The sequence below is a fragment of the Protomyctophum bolini genome (assembly GCF_963924005.1).
Source record: "Protomyctophum bolini genome assembly, chromosome: 22".
Classification (NCBI taxonomy): domain Eukaryota; kingdom Metazoa; phylum Chordata; class Actinopteri; order Myctophiformes; family Myctophidae; genus Protomyctophum; species Protomyctophum bolini.
The window spans coordinates 36,159,232-36,176,021 of record NC_137883.1 but is presented as its reverse complement, the minus strand read 5'-3'; the positions used below and the strand labels follow the sequence as shown (position 1 = coordinate 36,176,021).

General features: G+C 48.3%; 1 protein-coding gene across 3 annotated transcripts in view; it reads right to left on the bottom strand.

The window, feature by feature from the left end:
* Positions 1–229: 229 nt before the first annotated feature.
* Positions 230–16,790, bottom strand: part of LOC308310339 (endoplasmic reticulum aminopeptidase 1-like) — a 30,424-nt gene continuing 13,863 nt past the window's right edge. For 2 of the 3 annotated variants that reach the window (XM_080756654.1, XM_080756653.1), the window contains exons 7-20: positions 16,569–16,723; positions 14,065–14,178; positions 12,366–12,500; positions 11,313–11,444; positions 9,881–9,964; positions 9,190–9,347; positions 6,429–6,511; positions 5,208–5,397; positions 4,630–4,786; positions 3,755–3,939; positions 2,913–3,074; positions 2,385–2,525; positions 1,496–1,577; positions 230–873 (exon numbers count right to left, since the gene is read on the bottom strand). In XM_080756654.1, the coding sequence (XP_080612780.1) occupies positions 676–873; positions 1,496–1,577; positions 2,385–2,525; positions 2,913–3,074; positions 3,755–3,939; positions 4,630–4,786; positions 5,208–5,397; positions 6,429–6,511; positions 9,190–9,347; positions 9,881–9,964; positions 11,313–11,444; positions 12,366–12,500; positions 14,065–14,178; positions 16,569–16,723 (1,976 nt within the window). In that variant the 3' untranslated portion in view covers positions 230–675. The remainder of the gene's footprint in view (positions 874–1,495; positions 1,578–2,384; positions 2,526–2,912; positions 3,075–3,754; positions 3,940–4,629; positions 4,787–5,207; positions 5,398–6,428; positions 6,512–9,189; positions 9,348–9,880; positions 9,965–11,312; positions 11,445–12,365; positions 12,501–14,064; positions 14,179–16,568; positions 16,724–16,790) is intronic. The other variant, XM_080756655.1, reaches the window with a different exon arrangement.

The window sequence follows — 16,790 nt, the reverse complement described above, 5'->3', positions numbered from 1 at the left end:
CGTCCGCTCTGAAAGAATATATATTCAAAGATTTGCGCCACATGTTCACAAATTTTCAAAAAATAGCAGACTTACAAGCTCATAGCGCGGCACTCGGTGCCGCGCTATGAGCTTGTAGATCTGCTATTTTTCAATAGCTATTAGTATAACAGCAGGATTTCTGGCAGCTTCAATCAATCAATCAATCAATCAATCACACCAGCTCTACAATACAATTCATAAACTTCATATAAATTATGACAGATTTCGGGGCATAATTTTATTTTGGACAGTTTTTTCAGTGCATTTTTATGCCCCATTCATTTAGAACCCTGAGTTATTCGCCTTTTATATGTGCACGTACGCACGCACGCACGTACGCACACGCACGCACGCACGCACGCACGCACGCACGCACACATGCATGCACGCACGCACGCACGCACGCACACATGCACGCACGCACGCACGTACGCACAGCGTGCGTGTCCAGTCATTCTGGTGGTCATGTGGTCTATGCGGGGTGGAGTGGTGTCTTTGGGGCTGTAGGTCATCATCAGGGCCTGATTAACCCCCTGTGCAGATCATTTTTAATGATTGCCCCATGCCCCTGTGCAGCTGCACACAGCGGCGGATGGTAGATCCGGCCCTGGTCATCATGGGGTCTGTAAGGGGGTCTAGAGGTCACCATGGGGTCTAGAGGTCATCATGGGGTCTGGGTGGGGGGCGGTGCCCCTCCAGACCCCGGGGTCTGTGCCTCTCCAGCCACCCCTCCAGCACAGGGAGGTTGTGGTCCGTCCAGCGGATGTTCTCCTGGATGGTCTCGATGCTCTGCTGGACGCAGCGGAGCTGAGAGCCGCTGTCCTCCGCCAGGGAGCCGAAGAACGCACGCACCTGAACGCACGCGCACACACACACACACACACACACACACACACACACACACACACACACACACACACACACACACACACACACACACACACACACACACACACACACACACACACACACACACACACACACACACACACACACACACACACACACACACACACACACACACACACACACACACACACACACACACACACACACACACACACACACACACACACACACAAAATGGTAAATGGTGCTTTTATATCCTTTATCCAAGGCGCTTTACATAGATTGTGCATTAATACATTCACACATTCACACACCGATTGTGGTGGAAACCATGCAAGGCACCAACCAGCACATCGGGAGCAATCTGGGGTTCAGAGTCTTTGCCCAAGGACACTTCCACATGTAGACAGGAGGAGGAGGAGGAGCCGGGATTCGAACCGCCGACCCATGGATCATTGGACGACCTGCTCTACCTCCTGAGCCACAGTCGCCCACACACACACACACACAGTCGCCCACACACACACACACACACACACACACACACACACACACACACACACACACACACACACAGTCACACACACACACACACACACACACACACACACACACACACACACACCTCCTGAAGCATGGCTGGGGTGGAGTACTGGTCGGTCACGCCCCTCACCATGCGCGCCACGGAGCTGGAACCCAGGTCAAACCTACAGGTCAAAGGTCAAGACAGAGAGGGATCACATGACACGCCCGTTCCGCCCAATCACAGCCCGTCACTGCCGCAGTGCGCGCCGGGTTGCCCAACCCCTCCCCGCAGATCCTTCATTGGGTGGGGAGCGTTGCTCCGCCTCTGCACCTGACCCAACCAGCATCTACACCTGACCGCGCTTGTAGCTTGTAGATCTGCTATTTTTTGAATAGCTAAAGCATAACATAAACATCAAAAGGCGTTCCCGGTGAGACTGACTTGGTGATAGCATTTGATACAGACTTATAGCATGTTATGAAGACAGCACTATAATTGCATTGTATGTAGTCATAGGACGTCATAGTACATAATGTATATCATAGTAGTATAGATGTATAGCTTATATGTATAGTTTAATTATAGATATTCCACTGTTACTTTCTTAGCTTACGCATGTTTCATGATAAATGCTTTTATGTGATGTATTCCCATGCTTTTTGTTCTTGCTTAATGTAAATCGCTCTGGATTAAGAGCGTCTGCTAAATGCCTAAATTGTAAATTGTGATGACGGGTCAGGGTTAGAAGGTCAGACTGACTTGGTGATGAAGGGTCAGGGTTAGAAATGTCAGACTGACTTGGTGATGAAGGGTTATGGTTAGAAGGTCAGATTGACTTGGTGGTGAAGGGTCAGGGTTAGGAGGTCAGACTGACTTGGTGATGAAGGGTCAGGGTTAGGAGGTCAGACTGACTTGGTGATGAAGGGTCAGGGTTAGGAGGTCAGACTGACTTGGTGATGATGGGTCAGGGTTAGAAGGTCAGACTGACTTGGTGATGATGTGGAGCCAGTTGCTCCGGAGGAAGTCCCAGGCCAGTCGGTGTCCTTGGGGGTTCCTGCTCACCGACACCAGCACCCCGGGGAGGTCATGGGTCTTCAGGACGTCCCCCTGGAGACAGTGGTCCAGGAGCCTGTAGGAGACACAGAGAGACATGAGACAGTGGTCCAGGAGCCTGCAAAAGACACAGTGAGACATGAGACAGAGACAGTGTCCAGGAGCCTGCAGGAGACACAGAGACATGAGACAGTGTCCAGGAGCATGCAGGAGACACAGAGACAGTGTCCAGGAGCCTGTAGGAGACACAGAGACAGTGGTCCAGGAGCCTGTAGGAGACACAGAGAGACATGAGACAGTGTCCAGGAGCCTGTAGGAGACACAGAGAGACATGAGACAGTGTCCAGGAGCCTGTAGGAGACACAGAGAGACATGAGACAGTGTCCAGGAGCATGCAGAGACACAGAGACATGTAGCTTGTGGCGCTGTGGGCTGATGGTCGGAATGCAGTACCGGTACTCACCACTGCAGCTTGTGGCGCTGTGGGCTGATGGTCAGCGCGTACTTGATGCGACCCTTCACAGAGTCTTGCAACGAGCCGCGGTACTTCTCCAACAGGAAGTCCCAGCCGTCGGGCGTGCGAGCTCCGACATAGAACACCGCAAGGCTGACGTCACTGGGAATACTGAGGAAAAGTCCCCATAGACACAATGTTATGGTTATTTAAAAAGTACATGCCCCATAGACACAATGTTATGGTTATTTAAAAAGTACATGCCCCATAGACACAATGTTATGGTTATTTATAAAGTACATGCCCCATAGACACAATGTTATGAGTGGTTATTTAAAAGTACATGTCCCATAGACACAATGTTATGAGTGGTTATTTATAAAGTACATGCCCCATAGACACAATGTTATGAGTGGGTATTTATAAAGTACATGCCCCCATAGACACAATGTTATGAGTGGTTATTTATAATGTACATGCCCTATAGACACAATGTTATGAGTGGTTATTTATAAAGTACATGCCCCATAGACACAATGTTATGAGTGGTTGCGAATGCAGTGAGCACTTACTATGAGACCTAGCAGATCATGTCTGTCTGTCCCGCTTTTGTGCCCATATATGGAGCTGAGTGATTACGTCACCATGACTCAGCCATAACCATATAAGGAGTCCCCAAAGCAGCTATACGTCCAAAACCCAAATATGTACGAGCTGCGTTCGCTTCCCGCGTTTGCACGTCTTACTGGTTATTTATAAAGTACATGCCCCATAGACACAATGTAATGCGCCATCTATCTTTCGTATATATATATATATATATTGACGCTCCGCTCCAGTGTCAGGGTCACCTGTGGTTGCCGTCAGACGCCCTCCAGTGGTCAAAGAGGTGCGTGGCGCGGGCCAGGCATGGCGGGTGGTTCCTGATGCAGGCGAACAGCAGCAGGTGGGCCCGCAGAACCCTCTGGGGCACCGAGCCGGCGTCAGACCACTCCTGGACGTCGATCAGGCCCTGGAACAGCTCCACGATGTAGCCCTGGGGAGAGGGGGAGGGGAGGGGGGTGGAGGAGGGAGGGAGGAGGGGAGAGAGGGAGGAGGGATGGAGGGAGGGATGGAGGGATGGAGGGAGGGGGGGATGGAGGGAGGGAGGGAGGGAGGGAGAGAGGAAGAGGGGAGGGAGGGAGGGAGGGAGCCTTGTTTTTGTCAGCAAATTTTGATTTTAGTTTTAGTTTTAGTTTAAGTCATCGTCTCTTCAGTCTTGAATAGTTTTCACTTAGTTTCAGTCACATTTTAGTCACCTGGGAATGTGTTGTTAGTCTGGTTTTAGTCTAGTTTTAGTGTGTAATGTAAATATGAAATAAATGCTTAAACATGTAGCTAGGTGTAATGTTAGAGACCACAGAAGACATGTAAATATGACATAAGTGCTTAAACATGTAGCTAGGGTCCACGGAAATGAACCTTTCAAGCCTGTTTTCTCAACTCGCTGTTTCTCTGCCAGACATTACTCTATAAGCCATATATCTCCAAAACTGGTGGGTCAAACTGAACAACCAATATGTCAATTTGAAGCTACAATTCCCTGCAAACGAAAATTATAAAACAAAAACATCAATGACTTTGCCTCCTCGGTCACGGTTAAACTCCAAGTATTCAGTACTCTGAGGGACCCACTTTCAGAAGCCCTGGCCTGGTCCCACCTTGAGGGGGTCCCAGTGGTTCTCACCTTCATGCGGTCCTCCAGCTCCGGCATGTCCCTCTTCTCCATCATCTTGTAGAGAGGGACCAGCTCCATCAGGCCTTGAGTCACCACCACGATGTCCGTCTCTCTGGACAGGTAGAGGGACAGGTCCAGGGCTGTGTCCAGGGACAGCCTCCCTACACTGGAGGACACACTGGGTTACATAGAGGGACAGACAGAGGGACAGGTCCAGGGCTGTGTCCAGAGACAGCCTCCCTACACTGGAGGACACACTGGGTTACATAGAGGGACAGACAGAGGGACAGGTCCAGGGCTGTGTCCAGGGACAGCCTCCCTACACTGGAGGACACACTGGGTTACATAGAGGGACAGACAGAGGGACAGGTCCAGGGCTGTGTCCAGAGACAGCCTCCCTACACTGGAGGACACACTGGGTTACATAGAGGGACAGACAGAGGGACAGGTCCAGGGCTGTGTCCAGGGACAGCCTCCCTACACTGGAGGACACACAGGGTTACATAGAGGGACAGACAGAGGGACAGCCTCCCTACACTGGAGGACATGGAGGACAGACTGGGTTACATACGTCTTACTGGTATTACCTGACCAGTTGGAAGGCGTTGCTGAGCAGCTGGGCGCGGTCAGCGCTGCTCAGAGCGCCGTGGTCGGCGAGCAGCAGAGAGGTCAACGACCTCCAGCCTTCGCCCTCGTAGTGCACCATGTAGTAGCCGCTCATGTCCACGTTGAACTTCACCCACTGCAGCAGCGCCCCCTCTGGCAGGAGGAGCACATCTGCACGCACACCCAGGAACACACACAATTCAATTCAATTCAAAGGGCTTTATTGGCATGAGAAAACATACGTTTACATTGCCAAAGCAGAAAGAACAATACAACAATACAGCAATACAATCAAAACAAAAATTATGTACATTTGAAGGTCAGAATCTTCAATAGACACACACACACAGCACGCACACGCACACACACAGCACGCACCCACGCAAAGCACGCAAGCATGCACGCACGCAGACACACACACACACACACACACACAACACAATGTGTAGGGAGACTTTAGATGAATCAGCGTGGGGTAAGAATGACAGATTATGCCTTCCGGTTTGGCGGGGGGGGGGGTGGATTGGGGGGATTGGGGGGGACGGAAGGCGGGGCTTTTCAGAGTAAAATCTGCTTCATCAGCTTGGCACTCTCCTTTATTTTGAAGAATTCCCCTGCAATAAATAGTTACCTGCTAGTCAATGTATATGTGATGATATTACAGGTTATACAGAGGAAGTCGGGCAGTATGTTTTCTCCTGTGTGTGACAGTTTGTGCGTGTGCGTGCGTGTGCGTGCGTGCGTGCCTGTGTGTGCAGGCTCGCGTGACAGGGAGGTTAGCGTTTGCATTTTGTTTGGGGTTCATTGATGTAAGAGTTCACTTTTTCGTTCTAGTTCTGTTTTCATGTTCAGTCCTCGGGTAGATTTTGTACCTGAAATGGCCTGGAAGTGAGGAACACAACATAAAAAGATAATATCGAAAAGTCAACTGTTTGGACGGCGGTTTTCTTGGGAGCTGGGAAGGTCGGTTTTTTCCACACCCGATGTCTCGGTTCCCCCTAGGCCGGGACATCACATGGGGGCTCGTTTCCAAAGGGTAAGTGCGATCTTTTTTTTCTCCTTCGTATATCTGGTTGGCAGTTTTGGTAAAGTTATGGAGGCGTTTGATATGCTCTATATACTCGATATACTGTGTGTGTGTGTGTGTGTGTGTGTGTGTGTGTGTGTGTGTGTGTGTGTGTGTGTGTGTGTGTCTGTCTCACCTCGTTCCGTCTTCAGCAGAAAACGGTGAACGGTGGGCGAGCCGCTGGTCATGTAGGTCAACGGAACCTGCCACAGGAACCTGCTGTACGATCACAATAATAATAATTATTATTATAATATTAACCCTCCCACATGCATATACAGTTATTGCGAACGCAATGAGCACTTACTATGAGACCTAGCAGATCATGTCTGTGTGTCTGTCTGTCTGTCTGTCCCGCTATCCAAATATGGAGTGTGTTGCATCAGCAATCACTCAGCTCCATATATGGGCACAAAAGGGGCCAGGTCCACTCAGCTCCATATATGGGCACAAAAGGGGCCAGGTCCACATATACAGTAACAGCGGGACAGACAGACAGACAGACAGACAGACAGACAGACAGACAGACAGACATCTGCAGGGTCTCAGCTGCGTTCGCTTCCCGCGTTTGCGCGTCTTACTGGTACTATATATATAGTGTAGTATAGTTTATGTTTACATAAAATGCTATAAGTCTGTAAAATATGCTATCTAAGGGCGCTTTCACACGCAAAGTTGGCTTAGAAGGTCCGGATCAAGGACCAAATATTAGCATTTGGATTTTGGTCCGTTTGGTGTTAAGCGTACCAAATATGTAAACAAATGACACGTGGACATGTTAAGCCAATCAAATAGTGAAGAAAAAAAAGAAAAGGTCATTTCACGATGGAGGGAAAAAGAACATGAGGGGAAATCTCACTGTCTACAATTTTTTGGGGCGCGACCTTCAGTCACACTGAAGAGAACACAGCAACATGACAGCAACAACTTGCTATTGCATTCATTCTTAGGCCTATTCATTATTGTATTACTGCACTGGCACTGTCACTGCACTGGCACTTCCGGTTGTTTTTAGGATTGATTTTAAAATTATTTTACTTGTCTATAAAGCTCTCAATGGTCTCGCACCTTCCTACCTACATGACTGCCTGCCTAAATATGTCCCAAACCTAAACCGCCCCCTAAGATCTTCCACTGCTGGCCTGCTCGCTTTGCCAAAAATAATGGCAACTAAAAAATACGGGGAAGCAGCTTTTTGCTTCTACGGGCCGTCGGCATGGAACAAACTCCCACTGTACCTTCGTCAGGCAGCCTCTGTAGACATTTTTAAAGCTCAGCTCAAGACCCACTTCTACAACATTGCTTTTAATTGATCTTTTATTTTATTTTGTTATTCATGTCCTCACTGTATTGCATTACTGCTTGTTTTTTAATGTTGTTGCCTTGCTTTTCTTTTATTCTCCATTGTTCTGTAAAGCACTTTGAGATGCATTTCATGTCATGAAAGGTGCTACAAATAAAGTTTTATTATTATTATTATTAGCCAAACAAGAGCAACAGATGAACAGAGGAGCAGGTGTTTGAACAATAATGTGCTTTCTGCTGATGCATACAATTCACGGAGACGTACAGCCTACAACAACAAGGTATCCCCGATAAAAAGGACTTTTCTTCACCTTGACCCGATTAGATATATGTTATTTCTGCGCATCAAATCGGCGGGCATTTTCCATCATCATCTTATGGTTTAAACTTGAAGGTGGTCAGTTAGTAGGTTATTGAGCGTCAAGTCAGAACAGCTCCGCTGCAGCTAATTGGACCTGACCTGGTTTTACGTCTTTTGCTATAGTGACGTAATCAATGAATCATTTGGGATTACCTGTGTAGCTTATTTAACATTTGCTCCATTCCATTGGCTCTGTCTCTCTATACGTCTAGAGCGAGACAGGATGGTTTTAAATATTTCTCTGTCTCTGCGTCTCTCCCATATAAATATATCGGGTCTCTCCCCACATGTGCGCGCGCCCACACACACACACACACACACACACACACACACACACACACACACCCACCCACACACACACCCACATTTGAATTATTTTATTTGGATCTGCACACGAGGCGTAATACAATAGACCCAAACACTGGTCAGAATTAGGTTATATATTATATGGTCCAACCAGATATAGCTGCTGCACATGCTTAACACGCAGAGGGAAAAGAAGAAAAACATATATATATATATATAGCACATTGTTTACATACTATTACTTGACACTACTAGACAGGATGTTTGTTTTGGGTTTTTTAAGCCACCTAGGGATAAATGAAACAACGCCTTCTCCACACACACACACACACACACACACACACACGCACACACACACACACACACACACACACACACACACACACAGTAAAAAGGAGGGGACACGAGTTGAAAGAACCTCTCTCACATGAAGGCTCACGCATCGGCATCGCATGCTTCGTCATAACTTTGCGTGGCGGCGACGCATGCTTAAAATAAACAGATCTACAAGCGTACATCGTGTACCATACCGTACATACCGTTCCGTGTCGATAACTTGTACATCTGTTATTTTTGCGCATGTGAACCTCGTATGCTGCCATTAAATTCGCACTGCGCCTCGACAGACATAAATGCGTCTACTATTAAAATCAGACAGCTAGCTGTCATATGATATCAATAGTGATCCCCGTAAAATACATGCTGTAATCGGCCACCGACCCCCATCTGAAAACATGTTGTTCCAGGGACCCCCCACCCCCCCCTCTGAAGCAAAGATTTGAGTAAAAAAAAAACGTTCGCTCTGAAAGAATATATATTCAAAGATTTGCGCCACATTTTCACGAGTAAAAATAAAAATAGCAGACGTACAAGCTCATAGCGCGGCACCGAGTGCCGCGCTATGAGCTTGTAGATCGGTTCGTACCCATGAGCGGGGGCGGGGCCGTCCGACTTGAGGAAGCGTTCCTGCCGCAGTGTGACCTCACGTCCTGTCACAGCCACGCTGACCAATGGGAAGCCTTCCTGCAACGTCCAAGTGTCCATGATGGCTCGGATGTCCAATTCATCCCCAGAGTACCATTTCTGTGCACGCACACACACACACAGACACGCACACACACGCACACACACACACACACACACGCACACACACACACACACACACACACACACACACACACACACACACACACACACACACACACACACACAAGATTGACGCTGGTACCATTAGGAGCGATGACAGATATAAAATAACACATTCTCTAATTGGGTAACTTCCTGTAAATTAAGTAATGCACAACATGGTTAACCCATTCTGACCTGAGATCAGATTCATACGAGGTTTCCACTGGGACACACACTGGTCTGATGAACCCATTCTGACCTGAGATCAGATTATAAAAATGTCAGTCGTTCTTCGATTTTTCAAAAATAGCAGATCTACAAGCTCGTAGCGCGCCACTCGGTGGCGCGCTACGAGCTTGTAGATCTGATATTTTTTAAAAGCTAAAGCATAACGTAATGCTAACACCAAAAGGGGTTCCCGCCTAAAATGGGTTAAGAAAATAAAAGTCTCACAAGGACTAAATGAGTTAAGAAAATAAAAGTTTCACCGAGGAGCCGGGCTGCAGTCTGCCCTCGGAGCAGAATTCCTGGCGTCTGATTGGCCCTTCATCCTGGTCATGTGACTGGCAGATCTGGAAGGAAGGAGACCGTTTTATACGTTGGGAAAAGATCGACAGTTCAAACTCCTTGAGTGCCATACTGCCGGGAATCCACCAGATGGGGCCGTTGCCCATGCCAGACGTATTTTTTTTAAAAAGGTCCCCCAAATGACCCCAGATGTTTTGGTTAGTTTGAACCGGTAGTGAAAGTGGGCCATTTCATTATACTGACCTGGGATCAGTTATGCCCCGCGATTGCTTACTATATCATAACAAAATTATGATATTGTAAGCATATAGTTAAAGCTCAAATCAAGCGGCGAATATCGCATTGTTTTGCAGATTATGAGCCATATGGCTTGTGCGCGTGCAAATCGGTCGGAGCTAAAACGAATGCGTAACGACTTGAACCCCAGATCTACAAACACTTGAACCCTGCCGTTCCTCACGCAACAATAGAGACCTACAGAGCTTGTAGATCGGTTGTTTTTCTGTGACGAACACATGGCAATAAAACACTAAGGGTTGCCCACCTGCCCCTGGCAGCTAAATAAAACACTAAGGGTCGCCCACCTGCCCCTGGCAGCTAAATAAAACACTAAGGGTCGCCCACCTGCCCCTGGCAGCTAAATAAAACACTAAGGGTCGCCCACCTGCCCCCTGGCAGCTAAATAAAACACTAAGGGTTGCCCACCTGCCACTGGCAGCTAAATAAAACACTAAGGGTTGCCCACCTGCCCCCTGGCAGCTAAATAAAACACTAAGGGTTGCCCACCTGCCCCTGGCAGCTAAATAAAACACTAAGGGTTGCCCACCTGCCCCCTGGCAGCTAAATAAAACACTAAGGGTTGCCCACCTGCCCCTGGCAGCTAAATAAAACACTAAGGGTCGCCCACCTGCCCCTGGCAGCTAAATAAAACACTAAGGGTTGCCCACCTGCCCCTGGCAGCTAAATAAAACACTAAGGGTTGCCCACCTGCCCCTGGCAGCTAAATAAAACACTAAGGGTTGCCCACCTGCCCCTGGCAGCTAAATAAAACACTAAGGGTTGCCCACCTGCCCCCTGGCAGCTAAATAAAACACTAAGGGTTGCCCACCTGCCCCTGGCAGCTAAATAAAACACTAAGGGTTGCCCACCTGCCCCCTGGCAGCTAAATAAAACACTAAGGGTTGCCCACCTGCCCCCTGGCAGCTAAATAAAACACTAAGGGTTGCCCACCTGCCCCCTGGCAGCTAAATAAAACACTAAGGGTTGCCCACCTGCCCCTGGCAGCTAAATAAAACACTAAGGGTTGCCCACCTGCCCCTGGCAGCTAAATAAAACACTAAGGGTTGCCCACCTGCCACAGGGGTGTTAATTAGGGTTAGGGGCGTGGCCCACCTGGCTCAGGCTGTCCCACAGGTGTGCGCTGACGGTGTTCTGGTAGGCGTGTCTCTTCAGGTACGCCACGATGCCCACCTTAAAGGCGTCGGCACCCAGGAAGTCTCGCAGCATGTGGAGGATGCACGCCCCCTGCAGGGGAGAGGAGGAACAGCTCGTTAGAATGCCACGCCCCCTGGAGGGGGGGGGGGGAGGAACAGCTCGTTAGAATGCCACGGCCCCTGGAGGGGGGGGGGGGGGGGGGGGGGGAGGAACAGCTCGTTAGAATGCCACGCCCCCTGCAGGGGAGAGGAGGAACAGCTCGTTAGAATGCCACGCCCCCTGGAGGGGGGGGGAGGAACAGCTCGTTAGAATGCCACGGCCCCTGGAGGGGGGGGGGGGGGGAGGAACAGCTCGTTAGAATGCCACGCCCCCTGCAGGGGAGAGGAGGAACAGCTCGTTAGAATGCCACGCCCCCTGGAGGGGGGGGGGGGGGAGGAACAGCTCGTTAGAATGCCACGGCCCCTGGAGGGGGGGGGGGGGAGGAACAGCTCGTTAGAATGCCACACCCCCTGGAGGGGGGGGGGGGAGGAACAGCTCGTTAGAATGCCACGCCCCCTGGAGGAGGGGGGGGAGGAACAGCTCGTTAGAATGCCACACCCCCTGGAGGGGGGGGGAGGAACAGCTCGTTAGAATGCCATGCCCCCTGGAGGGGGGGGGGAGGAACAGCTCGTTAGAATGCCACGCCCCCTGGAGGGGGGGGGGGAGGAACAGCTCGTTAGAATGCCACGCCCCCTGGAGGGGGGGGAGGAACGAGGTGGGCGTGGCTCGGTAACGAGGTGGGAGTGGCTCGGTGACGAGGTGGGCGTGGCTCGGTGACGAGGTGGGCGTGGCTCGGTAACGAGGTGGGCGTGGCTCGGCAACGAGGTGGGCGTGGCTCGGCAACGAGGTGGGCGTGTCTCGGTAACGAGGTGGGCGTGGCTCGGTGACGAGGTGGGCGTGGCACGGTGACGAGGTGGGCGTGGCTCGGTGACGAGGTGGGCGTGGCTCGGTGACGAGGTGGGCGTGGCTCACCTTGCGATACGAGACGTCGTCGAACATCTCGCGGATCTGGGCGGGGCTCTCCACGCGGGCCGAGGACAGCGGGTGGGAGGAGCTAAGAGAGTCCACCTCCATGGCCTCCAGACACTTCCCCAGGAAGAAGTCCTCCTGTGTGGGGTCAAGGGGTCAAGGGGTCACCGAACATGTCCGCACACGTGACCCACCTTGACTGAGGGACTGCCATTGGATGGTGTTTGTCATGTCATGTCATATGAAATCAGAGCTTCAAACACTGCGTGAAAAGAGGAGTTAACGGGCGATTATTGGCACTGGATTTGCCCGTAAACCTCAAGTGTAGCCACACATACAGTTAATATACGGTAATATATACAGGTGTGGTGCTACAATTCGGGAGTTTACCGTAGTTTGTTGGAAAGTTTAACGGGAGTTTCCTGTCATTTACACATCCGTATTCCATGCTTTTTGCGCAGTGAAATTGACATATTGGTTGTTAGAGATATGGCTTATAGAGTAATGGCTTATAGAGATATGGCTTATAGAGTAATGGCTTATAGAGTAATGGCTTATAGAGATATGGCTTATAGAGTAATGGCTTATAGAGATATGGCTTATAGAGATATGGCTTATAGAGTAATGGCTTATAGAGATATGGCTTATAGAGTAATGGCTTATAGAGTAATGGCTTATAGAGATATGGCTTATAGAGATATGGCTTATAGAGATATGGCTTATAGAGTAATGGCTTATAGAGTAATGGCTTATAGAGATATGGCTTATAGAGTAATGGCTTATAGAGATATGGCTTATAGAGTAATGGCTTATAGAGATATGGCTTATAGAGATATGGCTTATAGAGTAATGTCTGGCAGAGAAACAGGCTTGAAAAGGTTCACTTCTGTGGTTTAAGCATTTATTTCTGTCTTTGTGAATATATGAAACATATATGAAATATATGTAAATATGAAATAAATGCTTAGACATGTAGTTAGGTGTAATGTTAGAGACCACAGAAGACATGTAAATATGAAATAAATGCTTAAACATGTAGCTAGGTGTAATGTTAGAGTCCACAGAAGACATGTAAATATGAAATAAATGCTTAAACATGTAGCTATAGGTGTAATGTTAGAGTCCACAGAAGACATGTAAATATGAAATAAATGCTCAAACATGTAGCTATAGGTGTAATGTTAGAGACCACAGAAGACATGTAAATATGAAATAAATGCTTAAACATGTAGCTATAGGTGTAATGTTAGAGTCCACAGAAGACATGTAAATATGAATTAAATGCTTAAACATGTAGCTAGGTGTAATGTTAGAGTCCACAGAAGTGAACCTTTCAAGCCTGTTTTCTCAACACGCTGTTTCTCTGCCAGACATTACTCTATAAGCCATATCTCCAAAACTGGTGGGTCAAACTGAACAACCAATATGTCAATTTGAAGCTATGATTCCCTGCTTTGATATGACATGAAGAAAAAAAACGAAAATCCCCAAAAGATCCAATGGCAGTCCCTCAGTCAAATTTGGCCACGACCACGACTGTCTCTGTATCAAAAAGGACTACAGAACGGTGTTAAAGGACTACAGAATGGTGTATTAAAGGACTACATAATGGTGTGTTAAAAGGACTACAGAATGGTGTGTTAAAGGACTACAGAATGGTGTATTAAAGGACTACAGAATGGTGTGTTAAAGGTGTCCTCACCACATGCAGCTCTGGGTAGACGACGCCCACGGACACAAACTCCATGAACTTGGCGAATCCCTCGTTGAGCCACAGGTCGTTCCACCAGGCCATCGTCACCAGGTTCCCGAACCACTATGGGGAGGGGTCACACAGGGACAAACAGGGTCAAACAGGGTTAAACCACTGGGTCGGAGCAGAAATACTAGAGGAGTCAGTCTATCAGAGCAGAAATACCAGAGGAGTCAGTGTGCCAGAGCAGAAATACTAGTTTCCCAGGGAAACACTAACCAGCCGCTTTAGCAAGCAGCTGGTAACACTGTGCTAACACGCACACGCACGCCTGTAAGCCACCCCCCCACACACACACACACACACACACACACAGGCGCGATTACATACAGTTTCATTCATGCAAACACGGCACTTCTGCCGCGGAGTGCGTGGCGAAGTAACTCTGGGATTGAGTTCTCGCGAAGCGGGCGCAAAATTCTAGTATGGATACATTTGATTTGACGGAGTACTTAGAGACGTATTACTTTATGTAGACTTAGATAGCGTTCCATGCGGACTTACTGACATGCAGCATTTTACGTAGACACAACACTTTATAGCACATACGTATAGTATAGCATGTATAGTTTATATATATATATATGTATAGTTTCATTAAATAGATATTCCACTGTTACGTTCTTAGCCCACGCATGTTTCATTGCGAACGCAGTGAGCACTTACTATGAGACCTAGCAGATCATGTCTGTCTGTCTGTGTGTCTGTCTGTCCCGCTATACGTCCAAATATGGAGTGTGTTGCATCAACACAATCACTCAGCTCCATATATGGGCACAAAAGTGTTGCATCAACAAACAAATCACTCAGCTCCATATATGGGCACAAAAGGGGCCAGGTCCACATATACAGTAACAGCGGGACAGACACACAGACAGACAGACAGACAGACATCGATCTGCAGGGTCTCAGCTGCGTTCGCTTCCCGCGTTTGCGCGTCTTACTGGTGATAACTACTGTTTATGTATGTGATGTATTGCCATGCGTTTTGTTCTTTGCTTAAGACACTATCAGTGCCGGAAGTGCTTCAAAATAAGAGCTCTGGTTGGCCGGGGTTTGTCTCAGCGCTTTTACTCTGAAAGCCATGACCCGGTAACAATCTACTAAAAAAAGTTGACTTTACATTGCTAGCTTACATTGCGATCATTTTAATTTATACGATATATGATCCAAAAAGCGTTTTTTTATTTTGCGGGAGAGAGACGGATGAGGAGCAGAAATGAAGCGCCAGCATGTCGATCCATTCATCACCACGGAGAGCGCCCTGGATGAGGAGATACGAGTCATTCTTTCCGCCGCGATAACATATGAGTCAACGGCAAGCTAATCTGAGTTCCCAGAAGTTTTATTTTTCGCCACTAGGCGGGCAAGAAAAAAGGAACTTCTGGGAAAAAAGGAACGTATCCCTGTGAGGGAAGTACGTTGCGCTCAGAATCTGAGCGGACACTCCCCTTTCCGGTCTGAAGCACTGTGCATACCATGAAAATAGTCCGAAGGGAATCCAATTCCAAATTGAATTGTAGTAGGCCACCACCGCTCAAGGAGCAATTGTTTTCCTTCCGTCTTATTTAGATGTAGCGCCCACTCCATGTGGAACCCGCCCCTGTCTTTTGATTCGCATTTCATTTGAAACGCAACGCACTGGGCCACGCCCCCTGCTGCACAGGATCTGAGGCCAATTTTCCTAGACTAACGGCAAGCTAATATGAGCCCAGAGCGTTAGCATACGGCAGCCGAAAGGCGAACGGGCCAAAAAAAAAGAAGGAAAACGTCTGAATATTCTTATCTCGCCCGTATCATTGAAGATGCGCTAGCGCCCAGCGACGTCTTAAAGGTTTTATGACATTCATTTTCATTTATTTTTCTTTTTTCTTTTAGGTTTTATGACCTCAATTACACCCAAAAAACCTGAACTTTGAACATTCAGTGGATTTTCTGTGGTCTGAAGTTTCCTTTGGGGTTTGGAAGCCTTTCGAGCTACAATGAAAACAGGCAAAACAGTGAAAACAGTGACATCTGCTGGAAAATCCCATTGACATATATGGGATTTGCAGGATCTTACATCACAAACTGCCGGCAAATCAGAGGCCTGTTTGAGCCAGAAAACCCCAGATCACAGAAAATCTACTGAATGTTAAAAGTTCATGTTTTTTGGGTGCAATTGAGATTAGAAAACCTAAAAAAAATAAGAACAATTCCAAAACCTTTTTTTTAATGTCACAATCCCTTTAAGGCTCAGCTCGTTTTCAATCCTTAAGACGCCTAGGGGCGTCCTACGCACAGAACCTGTCAATGTAAATCACTCTGGATTAAGTCATTGATAAATGCCTAAATTGTAAATTGCAATTGTACCGCTTTAATCCGTGGCGATTGACAGCCTGTCACTCACCGTGAATGGTGATTGACAGCTTGTCAATCACGCTGAATGGTGATTGACAGCTGGTGTGCGTTACCTGGTGGGCCAGCTCGTGGGCGATCACCAGGGTGATTGACAGCTTGTCGGAGGCTGAAGACTTGTGGGGGTCAAACAGGAGGCCGTCCTCTCGGTAGGTGGTCAGACCCCAGTTCTCCATGGCTCCGGACTGGAAGTCTGGGATGGCTGCCAGGTCTGGGGATGATAAGAATAAGCCATTCAGGACGGGAACCCCTTTAGGTGTTTTAACCCATTCTGACCT